We start from the raw sequence: 19,202 nt of genomic DNA, 5'->3' as shown, positions 1-19,202 counted from the left end.
TTGAACTACAATAATTATCCTAATTGAACTTTCACAAACATTAAATTCTTAAACACAACACTATTTGTCAATTTGACGTACATGTAACCAGCCGTCAACAGATGACATTGACAGTGACAGACCGACCCTGTCCTCCTGCTGTGCTAAAATACGAACTCAAATCTCTAATTTCGCCACTATATAATACCTACTTAATTTTGTAATATATAAGAAGTTATAATTTTGTTTAAAAAATATTGTAGCTAACTATAATACCTCAAAATGCCTATTCACAGAATAGTTACGTTCTCTAGCATGTTCTTACAATGTAATCGTGCAAAACCAGTAATGAAAATAAATATCCATCAACTCAACACATGCAGGCAAGTATTATTTTAAAATTATACGTAGATCAGCTAGTAAACAACACGAGAAGTAGCCAAGTATTCAATCCTAGTAAATAGTATGATGAGTCACTATGTTTTTTGACGTCGATTTTGTTTTCTATTTACAGATTTTTAACTGCGGAGCGATCTAAACACACAAAAACCTTAAAAACAGAGAAAGAAAAGTTACGTGTTTTCGTAGTCCAGAGATACATAGATTATGTAAAGAATTATACCAAAGTTTTGGAGGTTAGATTCCCTACTGCTGTGAGGATGTACAGAGTGTTCAGTGTGGGCATAAAGGACTTTTTAAAAGACTTAAAAACGTACATATCATTAAGGTTTAAAATTACCAGAGATCAGGGATTCTCCAAAATGAGTAGGCAAGAGATTGAGTTGTATGAAAAAATGCCTTCAGATATGTGGAGGATAGCCCCAGTGCTGATACTATCAGCAATCCCCTTCGGAAATTACGTCATATTCCCATTGGCGTAAGTATGTTATTTATTTGTTCTTAAAATAACACTTACATACCTACACACAACACAATACGTCAATAAGCTTACACAGGACACAAACACATTGCATTACAAAATTTCTAAAACTGATTAATAGTGATGAGCCACTGCAGACCCACGATACCCCTGGCGATACCCCTGGTGGTATCGTGGGTCTCGTTAAAGAACTACACTTCAGACCCACGATACCCCTGGGAGTAAAGTTGACAAACGAGGACCGGCGCGGGCGCGGCGGGCGGGGAGGGGACGCACAGTGCACACGGCCAGTGCACAGTGTTGTGGAATACCTCTTTGAATTCTAAATTGATTTCATTGAACATGCAATAAAATTTATATTGTTAAAAATAAAATAACAACAATTCATACCTACATACTCGTATAATGAATAATTAGTATCAGGTAAAGTACCAGGGCAACATAACCATAAAGGAGCAATTTTGTGATACATATTTATTTCTCGGGTCAACCAAGAAGAATTTGATAATAGCTCCTATAAGGTTATGTTATCCTGGTACCTTTTATTTACCATAGTAAATTCCTTTTTTCCCCACTGCTCAACTAGACTGCTCAACTGCGCAACTGTTCAACTGACTGGTTGGTTATATTTCCCATACACACTGCCCTACTGGAGAAGTTTTGTAATTTAAAAAAAAAACTTTATTTTGACTTCATAAAATTAAAATATAGCCTAAAATTAATATTATGTAAATAAAAAAAATATAAATTATTGATAATCAAGATCTCTTTTTTTTCTCAAGGGCAAACTACTCATTTAAATCATTGTCACACACAACGTGGTAGACGAAATTACCTTTTTATCACATCAAATAACATAAAGTACCAGGACAAAAATAAATAATTATAGTCAAAATGTTAATTTATAAGCGCTATTAATTAATTATTCGTTGTATGTAGGTATGAATTGTTGTTATTTTATTTTTATTTTTAACGATATAAATTTTATTGCATGTTCAATGAAATCAATTTAGAATTCAAAGAGGTATTCCACAACACTGTGCACTGGCCGAGTGCACTGTGCGTCCCCTCCCCGCCCGCCGCGCCCGCGCCGGTCCTCGTTTGTCAACTTTACTCCCAGGGGTATCGTGGGTCTGAAGTGTAGTTCTTTAACGAGACCCACGATACCACCAGGGGTATCGCCAGGGGTATCGTGGGTCTGCAGTGATATGAGCAATGGACATAAACCAATAACTTGACATACAAATTTTAATGTTGTTAACATCTTCAAAGAAATTCTTACATTGATAATTTTTATTTTCTATATTGTAATTTCTAATGCACCATTACTCATACTGTTTGTCTGCATCATGTCTCTTAAACTGAATCGGTGTGTCTTGATTTAAAACTTATCATTCAATAAAATGATTCCAGGTTCCTGAAGCCAAAATCTCTCCTCTGCTCTCACTTCTGGTCCATACAACAACGCCTAGATTTTTCCACTCAAGATTTGACAGACCGCCTCAAGCACAATAGGCCAGTATTCCGGGCATTGCAGGCCAAACTGGATTCCATACCTGAAGGGGATCTCAAACGGCGCTGGCAAAAAGTGGTCGCTCTTCTTGGATCTGGGGTCCATCCTATGCCGGAAGACGTGTTGGCCTGCCAGGAATTGTTCACAAAGGAACCTTACCATTTGAACGGCCTGACCTACCATCATATGGTAGGTTACATTTATTTAATAAATGTCAGACTATACATTTTCATGTAAAATCACTCCTATTCCTTATGCTACTGTATAGACTTGCACATCTGTGTAACATTATAAATATAATAATGTGTTGTGTTGTAGTGGGTGTGAGGTAGAACAGCAGCCATGCTTAATTATTAATAACTTACATTTTAAGTAATTCTTACTGTCTGTGTCTTAAGTGTTTATTATCACTTGCTATTTTTAACATTTTATTGCTTCAGAAGCCCTTCGGCCGTTAAGGAAACCGAAGTTAGGAAACTAGTTTCCTAAAAGCCTTTTTTTATACTTCTACGTAACTGGTTTCCTAAAAGGCTTTTTTTATACTTCTACGTAACTGGTTTCCTAAAAGTACTATGTTTCTGTTATTTCAGCCGCCTATGAAACTATAACCGGATTTACCCTCCATCCAGTACCCTTTGGCCGTTAAAGTAATAACTATGTATGTGACATTAATTAATAATAAGTATTACCAATCTATTCAAGAATAATAACAAATTCATTAGTCTAGTAGGCACTAGGCACGTATGCAGCCAGTGCATTCCCAGTATTAGCAGGCCTGTTCATCTCCGCGAGTTTACATCGAAAACAAAACACGCACGATTGCCCCCTACAAGAGTACTATTCGACAAGGCCTCACATACGAGCGAACATTGACTCACGCACGCGTATTCTTTCTTGTGTATGATGGAAAAAAATAAAGAAAATGGTGTACTAAATACTGTGCAGTATTTAACTGCCTAAATAATAATAAAAACACAGAATGTACTTTTTTAAGTTGCCTCAAGACACTGAGAGGTAAATAAGTAGTTAATATTATTCATGATAATTCATGCTAAATCATGTATTTCCTCCGCCATTTTCTGCAGATTGGCACCTCACGTCACATCATTTTACCGAAGTCAGCCCTATAGCTTCGGCGCAGTACCGATCACTGACGTTTGTCAACAAAACTTCTGACAAACTTGCTTGACTCTTGAGACAAGCTAAATTACACCATATTGTTAATGACATTGAGCATACATTTTTTTAAATACCTTCGCGAAGTAAAACTTCTGTACGTAGTACTTATTATTATTCTGTGGTATTAGACGAATAATAGGTACAGATAGAGATATGTCAATTGTCAATAATTGTCAATAATTAGGTATTACCAGGCCTGTTCATCTTCGCGAGTTTACATCGAAAACAAAACACGCACGATGGCCCACCTACAGGATACTATTCGACAAGGCCTCACATACGAGCGAACATTGTCTCACGCACGCGTATTCTTGTGTATGATGGAAGAAAGTAAAGAAAATGGTGTACTAAATACTGTGCAGTATTTAACTGCCTAAAAAAAAACACAGAATGTACTTTTTTAAGTTGCCTCAAAACACTGAGTGGTAAATAAGTAGTTAATATTATTCATGATAATTCATGCTAAATCATGTATGTATTTCCTCCGCCATTTTCCGCAGTTTGGCACCTCACGTCACATCATTTTACCGAAGTCAGCCCTATAGCTTCGGCGCAGTGCCGATCACTGACGTTTGTCAACAAAATGGTGCTTTACTCTTGAGACAGGCTAAATTACACCATATTGTTAATGACATTGAGCATACATTTTTTTAAATACCTTCGCAAAGTAAAACTTCTGTACTTAGTACTTATTATTATTCTGTGGTATTACAAAGATAGATGCAAGTATCACAGGATCCGCCGAGCCAAATGGTGGATTAGTGAACTTCAGCGTGCTATTAAATCCACTGATGGATCGAGATAGTAGATCCTACTGGACAGAGGGCGGATTTAACTACTCGACCAATTTTGAAATATTTGGATATAATCAAAACACTTAAAACAAAAAATAATCCATTTACTTAAAACATTAATAAAACACAAATACTCTTTTTGACATGAAATAAAACTAAAATAAAATATTAATCAACTTAAAATAAAAATGCATATGGAGCAATAACTTATATACAGTGCCCCACAGTTATTAGTCCCTTTTCCAAATCATTTAATGCATTATTAATTTCAGTATCTATTTCTTGGTAGGCTATACTTTTTTTCGTATTACTTTTAAAAATATTAGTAATTTTAGTCTCTTTAATAAAAATTTCTAGCAAGTGAGCTACTGTAACATTTTTCTTGGCAATGTATCTGTTGATCCGGCTATGAAAGCCTTCCAAGTTGTTGGTTGTTCGGATCTGTTCCGTAGCACAACAACAAATTTTCTCAATGACACTATTGGTTTGCCACTCTTTTTTAAAATATGTATTGAATTTATTTATGTCTTCACCGGCGGGCGACTTTAGCATCACATACTGAATACCACTTTTTATGAAATCTCGTGGCAATCGTGCTATTCCGGCACAACGTGATACATGGCGTTTCTTGGCAGGGGTTGATATTTTCAACCTTTTACTCTTTCTGAATAGGCATCTGTTAAAGTGGAAATAACAGCCTTTGATTTCGATTCCTCTAAAAACTTTACCTACTGCTTTCATAGCAGCCTTTTCGAAATCCATCGTAACTTTTAACGGCCTCCAATCTTTAAAAATCGATTCGATAAGTCGGAAAAGGACTTCATAAGTTTGCTGCTTCTTATCTGGGAGTAGACAATATATTAATGGTGTTACTGATCTATGTTCTTCATTATAACCGTGTATTGAGTATAATTGTTTAAAAACTTTTGGACAGGACTTGAACGTCCCATCGCATAATATATGTTTGAAGTTTTTTACTAAGTGCCGGACATTTTTGTTACAGAATATAAGAATACGTTTATCACCTTCTTCATTGATGTAGTCCGCTAAAAGGAATTTTTCTTCAAACTTTTTTGGCACTACTACAGCACATGAAGTTGGAAATCGCAATTTAGGTACACCCAAGACTTTATTCCGATTATTAACTAATCCTGTTTTCTTATTTTCATATGAAGGAATGTCAGCCATCAAATGTATTCCTTCACATTCTAATTTATACACCATCTCGTCGTACTGTTTTTGTATGGACTCAAAATTAGATCCTGTTGCGTCTTTTAGATTATCGAGTTGCTTCAAAACTAAATTTTGTTCATTGTTTGCCATACACTCAAAATGTGGATTACATTTTACGACTTCGTTTTTTTCATTCAATGTTATACTGCCATGGCACCCTCGGTTATAATTGCTACAAAGCCAGAACGAGTTACCGTTTTCATATATATTTTTTTCTGTGATATTTGTGTCCCTCATGTAGGACGGCAACTCCTCCTTTTTTCGTTGATATGAATTCCACATCTCTTAATTCCATTGTAAATAATTTATATTAATGAATCCGAGCAATAATACATAAGCCAAACTACAAAATTATCTGTTGACATATAATCAATGTCAAGTGCATCATATAGTTCCAAAATGCTGAACTGTCCTACCCCTGACATTGACAGTGGGGCGCCACCGTCAATACCGGATCGCTGGTTCCGATTTTTGCCATGTCGGAAACCATATAGTTGAACGATGGTAGCGCCCCCCTGTCATTGAGTTTGGTGGGACAGTTCAGCGTGGGTCATCTATAGGTAATTAACTGATAGATGACGTCTTCTAAAACGATAACTGGCCAGACATACAAAAGAGGTTGATAAGTAATTCAGTTACGTAGAAGTATAAAAAAAGCCTTTTAGGAAACCAGTTACGTAAAAGTATAAAAAAAGCCTTTTAGGAAACCAGTTAAGTAGAAGTATAAAAAAAGGCTTTTAGGAAACCAGTTTCCTAACTTCGGTTTCCTTAACGGCCGAAGGGTTCAGAAGCATGACATGTAATTTTATGTTTGTATGTCATACCTACTTGTTTATTGATTATGCGCAAATTGTTTTTCAGGGTGAACTACTACAAATGCATGGACTTAAGAAGCGTGTATTTAGACTGAATAAACTGAAATACCGTGCTTTCCTTCTCCTGGAAATGGATAGAGCTATAATCAGGGAAGGGGGAGTGGACATGCTCAATATGGAGACCTTAAGATATGCATGTCACATAAGAGGACTGAACGGCAGCCATTTATCAAATAATGACATGAGGGATTGGCTACAAAAATGGCTTCAAATATCACAACAACTCGACAAAAACTCGTACTCTTTAATATTACACTGTCCCATATTCTTGGCTTATAACCACCCCCAAAACTGGGTCCTTATTTATTAATTGTGGCAATAATTGTTGTGTGGCTGTTGTTATTCGATATTTACTATCGCTATTTTTGGACTGTTGTTGTATTTAGATGTTTATTTATTAACAGTATTTATATCTTTGTAAAAGATAATGACAAATAACAAGTGTTTTTATGATTGGTTGGCGCAAAGCAATAATGCACATTTTATGTTTTTGAAGTGTAAGTTGCGCTGCTGCGAAATACAAATAAATGTTAACTAATGCGAAAGTACCTAATGAAATATATTTTTATTAAAAGTGATTTTGTTTTTACTTTACATTAATATCTACATTACACTACATAATATTATTGTTATATTAATGTAGATAGCCAAAATTAGTTTAGCAATCACAAACATACTAAATAGAGTTCTTCCTCCTTTATAATGCCAAAATTATCTATGCGCTTTGCTCTATTCTCGTCTTGATTCTCGTACTCTGTTTAAATAAATATGTCAAGTTTAATAAATTGTGAATGAGGCAATGTTAGGAGGTTAGAAATTATGTTTTAGCCATGTTTTGCAGAATTCTCAATACTTTACAAACGCGGCAGTATGTATAAGTACGTGTTAAGTTTAACTTTTATGAGTATAGTATATTCTCCTGTGGTTCAAGCGAAAAAACCGTACAGTAAACGTCAGCAGGCTGTATGGCGACTTGAGTGTGAATTGGGTGTTGTTAATGACCCGGAATGTCCTGTCGATGGGGCGTGGGCGCCCTGGGGCCCCTGGTCCCCCTGCCACGGGCCCTGCGACGATGTCGGCCACCGGAGGAGAACGCGACTGTGCAACAATCCACCTCCCTCACGAGATGGCACACCCTGCAGTGGCCTCGCCGAACAAACCGAAACCTGCTACCTCTCAAACTGCACCGTCGAAGACTTCAAAAAACTAGCCGAAGGTGACGCAGTCAGAATGCAAGCACTACGCCAGCTAGAAGCGGTCCCAGCCTTGATGGAGCGATGCCTCCAAATGGAGTGTCCCTTTGAAGCCATAGAAGCAGCTTTGGCGACAGATAACACATGGCAACTCAATCCTGAAGCCCTGTGGAACTCTCTCCAGTGCGTTAAGCACAATTTAGGCTGCCCGGTCTTCGGGGAATGGGGACCGTGGGGCGCCTGGTCTACTTGCGGTGCCAGGTGTGGTGAAGGTCTACGGTGGAGGCTCCGACGCTGCGACAACCCTCCTCCTTCGGATGCCCTCCTCCTTTGCGCAGGAGAACCCTTGCAAGCAGAGGAGTGCCAAGGAGATCAATGCGCCACTGACGAATTCGAACCTCTTGTAAGACCGGGCGGGCAGTGGAGCGACTGGGGCCCGTGGACGGTTTGCTCCGAGAAATGTGGGACTGGTATACGTCGAAGACGAAGAACTTGCAACGAAGTTTACAAACAACGCCCTGTGGGGATGTGGGGCACGCACTGCCGCGGACAACACGACCAGCTAGAAATATGTGGGAACACAAAATGTGTTATGGAGGGCGGTTGGTCCGGCTGGAGTGCTTGGGGCCCGTGCTCGCAGTCGTGCGGGGCGGGCAGAAGGTCTCGAACTAGATCCTGCACCAGACCGATACCAGCTGGCGGCGGACAAAATTGCGTTGGTCCTAGAACTGAAGTTGGTTCCTGCCACCACATACCCTGTGAAGTTTATTCACACACAGTTGCAGTCTTAAATGGAGAATCGCACCTACAGTTTAATTTCGAGAATAAACGGTCGACATTATTCCATTTCTACATCAGGTTTATGCCTTTATCGCCACACGGGACTTTGGTACGGAGAGGTACTTTACACGCTCCTCAAGTTCGTCTGAGCCTACAAAAATGGCATGTTTGCTTAGACGCAAGTGGAACCACCCACTCTTGTGAGCTGCCGCGGATTTGTTCAACTGAAGTTATTGATCCAGCTATTTGGCATTCCGCCATGATAACTGTTACAAGCGAAGCTGCTTCTGTGAGGCTGGACGATTCTCAAATCACAACTAAAAGTACTTTCCCCTGCGACCCCGACCTACCGAACGACAAAGTCAATATCTTTGTAGGTGAAAGATTACATGGCGAAATACAGGAACTTATACTCAATTTCATTCCATTGAATATGATGATTGAACGAGACCGCAGAGTAAGAACATCCGATTTCTATCCTACTTATGTTTCTAACGTAGCCTATGAAAAATCGAATATAGAGGAGGCATTTCTTAGCCTAGACAACGAGCAGTACATTCGACTTCCTTGCTTCAAATCTCAAGATGACTGGCGTTTAGGAATAACTTTGAAATCAAAAAGAGATACAGGGACTGTCCTGTTTTTAAGAGATGGCCTTAGCGGAAATTGGTTACACATGTCATTACAAAATATGAGATTGAAGTTGAAATTGGCCACAGAAGAAATCCGCTCAGAGAGTGCTAGCTCATCAGAATTTTCATTAGATCAATGGCTTGATGTGGCGTTTTCCAAAAAGAGGGGATCAAATACAATCGAAGCTTTGATCAATTCAGGTGAAAAACTTCATGTTTTATTCGGGGAGGACTCTTCTCGAAAACGTCGTGAACCTCAGACTCATTTGATTTACTTTACACATAAAAATGTCCAAAAGACCAATGATCATAAGCGTCATAGCAAGGAACATCCAACAGCACACGAATATGGAATTTGTGATGATGAACTCTACATAGGGGGTGTGCCTGTCGAGATCAAAAAATTGGTTACCGAGGAGTTTACGTCTTTCGAAGGAATCGTTGCATCTGTTAGAATTGAGGGAAAGTTACAAGACCTGCGTAGTGCTAACGTAGAGCGATACCAAGACGATAAGGTTCAAGTATCTTCCAGAACTGCAAGTGTGTCTGGCTCCTACCACGAAACTGCTTGGGGTAATTCTAACAGGTTGAATCTAACGTGCCTTCACACGCGTAGCGCTCGCAGCCCTCACTCGGCCCACTGGCTTTTCCTGGATACTTCCGTAGCCAGCGTTCTCAGTGACAAGAAAGTGAGATCGGTGGACGATGGACGAGTTTTGAGACTAGTCGCATCAGCTGATAATGACCTCCGAGGATTTTACACGTGCCGCGCCCACTCCAACAAAAGAACCCGCAATATTGTTACATACGGTGTCCTAGGCAAAATCCAATACCAGCTTACAGGGCCTGATGTTACGACAGTTATTGCCGTGATCACAACTGTTTCTTTAGTGATAGCTACTCTTCTGTGGCTCATCATTGAAGGAGTGAATGACCTGCGCGAAGGATACGGTTTCTTTAGAGATGCTCATTTGTCACCTGAAGAAGAAGCGGATGCGGTGTGTAAGTATATCGACGACAATATCCACCTCATAGGGTCTATGAGTGAGGCAAAGATGGCAAAAGCGAAAGCGAGGCGTAAAGCCGAGAAGCTAGCAAGTAAATCTAGCTTTGCTGCTCAGGAACCTCAGGGTATGATGCAAGAAGACCAGTCGCCAGGGAACATTGATGAGTCTACTCCGACCGAGCCTGAGGGGTTGCCGGCGTTGCCAGAAGTTAAGAGTTCGGCAGCAGAACCGTCCCATAACGTGTATAGATGTGAGCCTTGCTACATAAGTTCCCCGCGTCATGGCTCTATTTCGTCCCCAAGGTCGAAGCTCACGTCATCTTCTTTTGAAGTGACGTCACCCAGAGTCCTCTGTTCCCGGCTTCTGATGGCAAAGCGTTTGAACTACTCCCGAGACAGCTTGTCGAGAAAGAAGTCGTCAAGGAGTAATTTTGGAGTTTCACGAAAGACTCGCTCTAACCTGTTGACGATTAAGTCTTCCACTTATATCAACTTGTCCCCGGCACAAAAAGTTTTACAGAAGTTCAAACAGCTTAAAAGTGAGGACGTTTTGATTTGACTTAGAAGTTATGCAATATTATTGTAGGCGCACACTAGGCGATTTGGCGCCTATCCTTGTCAATTTCATATAATTAGAGTAGCTTGTAGTCGCGACTCCACGACTGACGCCAAGTATGCGATGCTTTGAACAAAATGTATGAAATTGTAAGCCGCAGCCTGTTGTCGCGTCTAGTCGTCGCGTCTGTCGCCCAATGTGCGCCTACACTTAGTGTTGTTTTCCGTCTCATTAAGTACTGGTTTATAATTTTAAATATACATGCGCCATACCTAGTAATTATTTCTTCTAAGAACGGTTGCGAAGACCTAGGTATTCTGCCAGACCTAGGTATACCAGACTAGACTGCTACAAGTTACCTAGTAGGTCTGACTTTGAAAACTTGTATGACCCAAATAAGTACCTACACACTATAGTACGTTCGCGTTAAGAATGCAGTGATTCACTGATTCATCATCGTCCGCCGTTGATATTTTTACTTCTTCACATCAGCCGGGATATCTTTTTAAATACTGGTGTGATTTAAATGAATTTGAAGATAAAAGTTTAATCTTTAAAATGGTGCCACTTTTTTTGTTCCTAACAAATTCGTCAGTACACAAGATCGCGTGGAAACAACTTCATGTAAGTGATTCCATACTTTTGCTCGCGAGTGTATAATTTGTTTGAATTTTAACACTTCTGTGAATACACCTTTACCCTGCAGTTGCAGTTTGCACTGAAGATTCACTGCATTGTTAACGCGAACGAACTATACGAGTCTAGCCAAAATGACATTAAATATTACTTCAGTGTTTGATCTACTCCTACACTTCATTCAGCTAATCGATTGTTTTTTACTCAAATCAAAACAACAACATCTAGGTTTCTCGACAATTTAGGATAATATAATTATATTCAACTACCCTAAGCTGTAGAGTCCTTCATAAGTTATTGATATTCTAGAAATGAAACGCCAATAAATTGTTCATTCATAATTTATTCGAATTAAATAAGTTGATACATTAAAATCTGTACTATCACACTATAATATATTTACTACTATGAACTAGAACCGTAACATGTTTGGCACAAATCTGATTAAATATAATTTTGAACATAACATAAAAAAATAATTGCACCAATCCAGTAGTTTGAACCAAAACCAGGTTTGTACTTACAGATTTGCACTGAATTTAGTACAAATATATTTTATAACAGAAGACTAGAAAATATAGGAATAGTAACATTTAATACTACACGATTATATTTAAATCTAAGTTTAAAATGTTAAATATTGAATTATTGAATATATCAGTAATAGTATGTAATAAATAAATTCACTAATTGATTAAATATTACCTTATTTTAAAGAGATTATCCATAAACGAGATATTTATATCCCACGACCATTGTCGAACATACATCAATAAATATAATACTTCATATTTTCTATAATATAATTATAACAATGTCTTTTATTATTATTCTACGTAAAGACTATGTACCTAGACATACTGCCTCTGAGATATTGGTCACATAATTCATATCATGATTGCTATCATAGCAATATAGCATCAACATCATTTAGCGCATTGAGAGCGAGCGAGAGCACATTATGCGGCGGGAATCGCAAAATAGTCGACGCATACGTAGACAAGACACTCACATATTATTATTAATCGTGCTCATACCATTTATACCGGTAAATTCATTAATTGGGTAAAATAATTTCAAATCACGCAAGTTGTTTATATCAATTCACATAAACAAATTACGTTATTTGAAGTTATTTTAGGATACGCCCGAGATGTGACGCAATATTCATCCTCAGCAGCATGTCCAGTTACTTAAAAGTCTTCGTCTACGATATTATTCTAAAGATAAGATAAAATTTGATTTTTTTTACTTTAGTTTGCTTAGATAATAATTTTATGGATATTAAAATACTATCCAGGAAATTTCTAACACGGTGAAGTCGAACGTCATCAGAAAAATACGCAATTACAATTTTATTTACATCTTTTAAAAAAATACTCTTTTTTTACCATTCTTTACACTAATCTAATATACAATACCGCAACATGATTTTGATGTGGATTGTACATAACTTTTAAATACCAACTACCTTTATTCTAATTCGAGCCTCTTTTTAACGATGTTACATTGTCTTGGCTCTCTGGTTTTCTGGTACCAAGACGCAGAAATTGACTAGAACACTACTGGCCAAAAATTTTCATCATTTTATAGCTATCTCGCCTGTAAGTATTGTGCTATGCACCAAAACGTCTAAAGTAGCTTATTCCCCCAATTTCTAATTCTTCAGTTTTATTTCCCTATTCCAAATGCTGTACACATAATTGACGCTTTCTTATCCATACACCGCACATGCCTAAAATATAGAGTATTATCAGAATTACAATAAATTAATAAAAGTCGAGTCAACATAGAACCTTTGAACATAATAAGAGGCTATATATGATCACATTAAAATTACAATAAGATATTAAAAAACAAATATACATCAAAGATAATAAATTTAAAAAGTAACATAATACAACCCCATCGAATTTTTCACATTACGTGAGACCTAGAGTATTTTTAATAAAAGATGTTTTTCACTGGCCTCTTTCATTTAACACTGAACTGGTCCGAAAGTTTAAGTTGACCACGAACGTTAATTTTTTTTCATTTTTCAATGGATTTTTTATATTTTTTACGACTGATTCTGATAATTGATTTTAACCCGTTGTTCTCAATCTTAGGTGGAAGACTACCTTAGTAAAATTAGGGTAAACCACCCAATTATTGGCACTTTAAGCAGCTACTTCACAAAACCGGTAAAATTTGCATGTAAAAATATGTTTTATCAAAGAAAAAAACATTTATATTGGTCTTTTAATCTTTGCAGAATATTATAAAGTACTTATCATTAATAAATTAAATCATTTATTCAATATAGTGTACCTTTTAAAAAAATACCTCAAAATACCAGTTGTTGGCATAGCCAAACCTTTTATTGGCAGTGATAATTACCTATTATTGGCACTGTTCTCGCAAGACTGAAAAATAGCTGCTAGGTCTTATGTAGAGGTTTTAAAGGGATTCATGATAGAAATAAACAAAATAAAATCCTTTGTTAAAAGAAAAGTAACATTTATTTGTATAGGAACATACCATATCAGTTCAAACGCTTATATTTAAATATGGTTTTAAACTTTCCATAAACACTTTTATCAAATCTTCTTTTCTCTTCGGAAATACTTTTTTGCTACTGATTTTTATTTTATCCAGTGTTTTATTAATCTAAGTATCCAGTCAACAAAAAGCTGTTCTTCCTCGTCAGTTAAAATTGTGAACGGACCGGGCTTAGAGCGATGATCAGATGATGATGTTTCAATCTGAATTGTATAGTAGACCGTGGTACCACTTTCAAAGCCTTATTCCACTAATCCCGGGGATTAGTGAACTTTTTATTCATTAATCCCCGCTAACGCCAATGGAGCTTATAATGGGGATTAATGAACTTTTTAGTTTATTTTATTTTTCTTTATTCAGAAAACTACGTTAAAAATAAAATACTAATGTATGAATCATGTACCTTCTATTTATTATTGGATAAGAACTCACTTATTGATTATTTTTATAATCAAATTAAATTGAATTTAAGCCTGATTACAAAGCTATTAATTTACACCATTTTTATCTTGTTCATCTTGGCCCAAATTTGTATGTAATCGTTTCCATCTTCTTTTAAATGATGAATGGGGAATAACGATTCAATATCCATAGTGCTTTTGGTTAATCAGGTAAGTGTTAATTTTTTTAAGTATTGTAATCAGTCTTAAATTTAATTTAATTTGATAATAAAAATAATAAGTGAGTTCTTATCTAGTAATAAATAGAAGGTACCTGATTCTTACATGAGTATTTTATTTTTAACGTACTGGGGATTAATTAACTTTTTAGTTCATTAATCCCCATCGTAAACTCCATTGGCGTTAACGGGAATTAATGAACAAAAAGTTCACTAATCCCCGTTGACGGGGATTGTCAACGGGGATTAGTGGAATAAGACTTTGAAAGGCTTTGAAAGTGGCTGAAAAGATAATATTTTTTATTAGCACCTTTTTAACCAATGTTTGACACCCGTGCCAATAAATGGATTTTATATAATTGGCAGTGGGCCAACATTTGGATTGGTGTATCCAAAACGTTAAAAAATATTTTAAATGCAATTTAAACTAAATTTTGAGACAAACAAGGTATAATTTTTAATAAACTCAAATTATTTTAAATACCCTTTTATTGGCATGTGTGCCAATAAAATGGATAAACAGATTTTACGCATACCAAATGTTGGCACACCACAAATAATTAAAAGTTGGCGGTTAAATTATAAAATAATGTTTTAAAAAGGCAGTTAATATATTCAATAATAAGACAAAATGATTATGTATAGGGACAACAAAATAGATTTGCATTTTTTTAAAAGATTATGATAGCTCTTACCTTAGTAAAAAACGAATATTTCGATTGTTTTTTTCGCACAGGTCGCGGTTTGTCAAACAAATGGTTGATGCGCCGCGATGTTTGAAAAAATAAAAAACGTGTGTAGCCAGTTGAGTAATAAATGATATTTCTGTACAATTTCTACTAAAAAATATAAGGTTTGGCTACAAAAAACCTTAATTTTCTTAAAAAACTGGAGCATGCCAATAAATTGGTAGAGTGCCAATGATTGGGTGGTTTACCTATGACATTTTATATCAATGCCAGGCGATCTTTGCCATTTTACGTTTCAAATCGTTCAACTATAGTCGCGTATGACACACGTCACATGAAGTTCAGTAAAGGAGAAAATGCGACGCGTTCCGTCGCTCACCAAGGACAAAGGGTTCAGGTATTCTAAGGGGTCAGTTCAATGCATGATCGAGGTCAGTTTACACGTAGGGTTGAACCGTTTAATCCGTGTGCATGGTGTCGCTGTACCGGCGATAGGACGGCTTCCGGCGGGGGCGGCCCGGCGGCGGCGGCGGCGGCACGAAGAACTTGAAGTACATAGCTGTCGCCAACACACTGGAGCTCAGGATCGTGGATACCAGGAAGTTGAACATCAGTTTGACGTCACCGGAGTCCATATAAACCGTGAAGATGCGCGCTGGAAGAATTTATGACTAATTTAGCCTCTATACGTTAACTTACCAGCCGAGGTGGATAACATTTTATCGTGACGGCACGATAAAATGTTGTCGATTTTAGACGACAAAATGTATGGGCTTCACTACCTTATAAAACAATGTCGCTTTCCTGTTTGTCTGTCCCTATGCATGCTTAAGGATTTTAATGCGGTTTTTTTTTACAGATAAGAGTGATTCAAAGGGAAGGTTTTTAAGTATAATTTGTACCTGTGCAAAGCAGGGGCGGGTCGCTAGAATCGTATAAAATCGGTAAGATGCGTCGATAACACTATATCGTTCACCAGTAGCGATGGGCTACTATACGCCGATACAGTTTGCCCCATAATATAAACTATACGAAGCAACAGCAATTCGTTATAATAAAAGATGAAATTGTCCTTCCCTAACCTAAATACTTGAAATAGTATGTTCATAAAAGTGTTTTCCCCGAGAAAGTTTTCTATTTTGCTTCATCCATCTAAATTTTAAAGTTAAGCCTCGGCCCGCATTGAAAAAGTTAACAATAACGTGATTCACGAACATGATTTAGCTGTTAATATTCGCTAGCATGTCATAATAGCAATCGTAGTGCTTATCTAAAAAATCTTTATGGCTCCATTCGCTACATAGCGCATACTATAACATTCTGCAATAATATGACTGAGTAATCTTTGCTATGATTAGATATACCTATATGGCCTGTTTTTGAACGTAGATTTTTGTCTTGAGCATTTATTATCTTTTAATCAACTTAAATTTAATTCATGAGTACGATCAAGCAGCAAATCTGGTCAGTTATGGTAGTTTCAAAGATTGCTTCACTTTCATTGAATTATAATACTTTTTGTAATCACTCTGACTTCAAATATGTATTATTCGTTGATTTGTTTCAGCCAATTGACGTCCACTACCCAAGGATTTCCCCAATGACTGATCCTGCACAGCCCACTTCCAGGTTCTTCCCGTGATCTCCACCATATCGTCAGTCCACCTACCACCACCTGGCCACGCTACGTCTTCCAGCCCGTGGTCATCACCCGAGAACATTTTGGGTCAATTTTTGTAATAAACATTAACAAAATTAACAGTTTCTATTGGCACAGACTGTAGGTAGGTAGTATACTCACAGACATTGGTGAATATTGATATTATCCAAGTGGTGATTGAGACGCCATCCGCATTGTTGTCTGCTATGATGCCATAGAGGTATGATACCTTAGCTGCTCCACTCATTGGTGTACATAGGGGCTGAAATACAGAAATGTATAAATTAAAGTAAACTGTGACTATAAAAATACATTAAAAGGTGGTAAAATTTATTAATAAGCTGTATGCAGTGTGGTAGTGGACAGCAAATTATTGTTTGCGCCATTGAATGCGATTCACATTGATCTGGGTATGCACCATGCCTCATGGTGCATTGCAACTCAAACATTACAAAGATGTTTACACCAGAACGCAATACACAGAGCATTGCGTTCCATGCTTTTGGTCATACATAATTTTATAATAATGAAGTATCAAAACTTATTTATGAAATAAATAATAGTAAAACATTCGAAAACTTACCACAAACACAGACAGGAGGATAGGATGTAGATACCCAGTAAGAAAGCCAATAATCAAGGCGAAATATAGTATGATGATGAACTTCACAAGTTTAAGGTGTAGCAGCCTCTTGTACATCAGCACGTAGTAAAATAGCACATACACCTGTGCTAATATTATGGGATATTCCAAATAAGTTTCTACAGAGTAATTACTTGTATAGTTGTATAGGAACATGATGGTGAAGCTAAAAAGGTTAAAAGTTGTGATCAGAACATTTAAATGTATACCCAAATAAAGTTAAACACAATATATTGCTACAAAAGAGATAATTTTAATTCTCAGAATATTAATATTACATTTTTACACAATCAGTAATCTTTAAAGAAACTACACTTACCTCGCGGTTTCCATCAACATAGCATTGAGAACGATTCCATCTGCTGACCGGCGCTCGGTTACGGAGATAATTTGCGGAACTTTCAAAAATGCACATGATGCAATTGTAAAATAACTGGCAAGGGTGGATAGTAACTTAGCGGTAGGAACATCCATATTGATGGATGCTCATTCTGAAAAAATAATGATAGCAATATTAATAACAATTTCCTGTTTATTCATGATTGATTAAGCATAGTAAAGTTTATAATGATCAATGAAAAAGAGATAAATCTGAGTTTTGATTCACAAAATAATACAATTCAATAGGATTTGTTAAACTAGTTCTTCAATAATAAAATTGCATTAATGTATAAAACATTTTTATTTAGGGATTATTGAAAACTGGTGGGTACACTACAAACCTAATAATTATGTGAATGAAATTAAGCATATGTTGAAGAAATAAAAAAAAATTGATAAGGGCAGTTTGAGGTAAATAATAAATTAATTTATAATAGTTCTATAGTGAAATGCTGATGGTATTCCTTTTCTAATAATCGCTACTACTGCTGAGGTTAAATGGTGCCGAATGTCAACAGCAAGGTCGACTGGTCTATTAAAAATCTGAGCGTTGATTAAATAATCGTTTTAGAGGGGTCTATCGCGGGCACAGAATCAATTGTGGCGCCAAATTACATGATGATCACTGCCAACCAAGGTCGTAAAGATCTGCAACAAAATGACACTTACCAAAAGAACTAGAGTAACGAAAAATTTTCAATCGGAGTCAAGTAAACGATCGCCACGTACGCTGGGAACCGTCGGAGCGAATGTACCACAGCATTTTAATTTAAAACATCTGATTTTATTACAATAATTTAGGGCATGTCGGACAACACGGCATTTTCCTACTTTTCGAATTTTGACAGTGACAGATTTGGTGACAGAAGGGAAGTAAAATGTCAAATACGTCGCCAGACATGCTGACAACCTGACAACAAAATATTATAAAGAAGCATGTTCCATTATTCCAAGTACTCTCCAAGTTTTTAGATCACCATAAAACTTCTTAGTTAGCACCACAGATATAGAATTAGCACTTCTTGCATGCTGCACCACACAACTCCATTATATTATCATGAGCATGACCATAATAACTAGTGATGTGACAAGTGCTCGTAATAGCCGTCCATGTGGTTTTAGAATGAGGATCAGTACTGTTGTAGAAAATTCAATAAAACTAGTATCTACGTTAATCTTTAAGACATAAGAAAGATATATCTTTTTGAATTATCCAAATCGGACCATTACTTACGAAGATATTAAGTACTAAACATAGGCCGTTTTTGCCGCTAAAAGTCAACGTACCCAGGGCCGCGTGACGTCACTATATCCGAATCGAGCGCTTCCGGCGTACTATTGGGATGGAAAATATTTTTTTCCAGCTAAACTATCACTTTTAGAAAAAAACTTTTAATAACATTTATTCATCAA

The 19,202-nt window shown here is 36.8% G+C and overlaps 2 protein-coding genes across 2 annotated transcripts; one reads left to right on the top strand and one right to left on the bottom strand.

Annotated features, from left to right (window-relative positions):
* The first annotated feature begins 124 nt into the window (after window positions 1–124).
* On the top strand, window positions 125–7,031 carry LOC135086453 (LETM1 domain-containing protein 1). The gene is made up of 4 exons (XM_063981169.1): window positions 125–362; window positions 494–856; window positions 2,273–2,561; window positions 6,440–7,031. Exons 1-4 carry the CDS (start codon window positions 262–264, stop codon window positions 6,761–6,763), a joined length of 1,077 nt encoding a protein of 358 aa, XP_063837239.1. The 5' UTR covers window positions 125–261; the 3' UTR covers window positions 6,764–7,031.
* A 4,550-nt stretch (window positions 7,032–11,581) lies between these two features.
* LOC135086817 (solute carrier family 66 member 3) lies at window positions 11,582–18,644 on the bottom strand. Its single transcript, XM_063981608.1, has 5 exons — window positions 18,459–18,644; window positions 17,728–17,899; window positions 17,349–17,574; window positions 16,907–17,027; window positions 11,582–15,760 (listed from the first exon to the last, which is right to left on the bottom strand). Exons 2-5 carry the CDS (start codon window positions 17,880–17,882, stop codon window positions 15,564–15,566), a joined length of 699 nt encoding a protein of 232 aa, XP_063837678.1. The 5' UTR covers window positions 17,883–17,899; window positions 18,459–18,644; the 3' UTR covers window positions 11,582–15,563.
* Between the last annotated feature and the right edge of the window lie 558 nt (window positions 18,645–19,202).

This window comes from Ostrinia nubilalis, chromosome Z (genome assembly GCF_963855985.1).
Source record: "Ostrinia nubilalis chromosome Z, ilOstNubi1.1, whole genome shotgun sequence".
NCBI lineage: Eukaryota > Metazoa > Arthropoda > Insecta > Lepidoptera > Crambidae > Ostrinia > Ostrinia nubilalis.
This window is presented reverse-complemented; position numbering and strand designations above follow the sequence as displayed.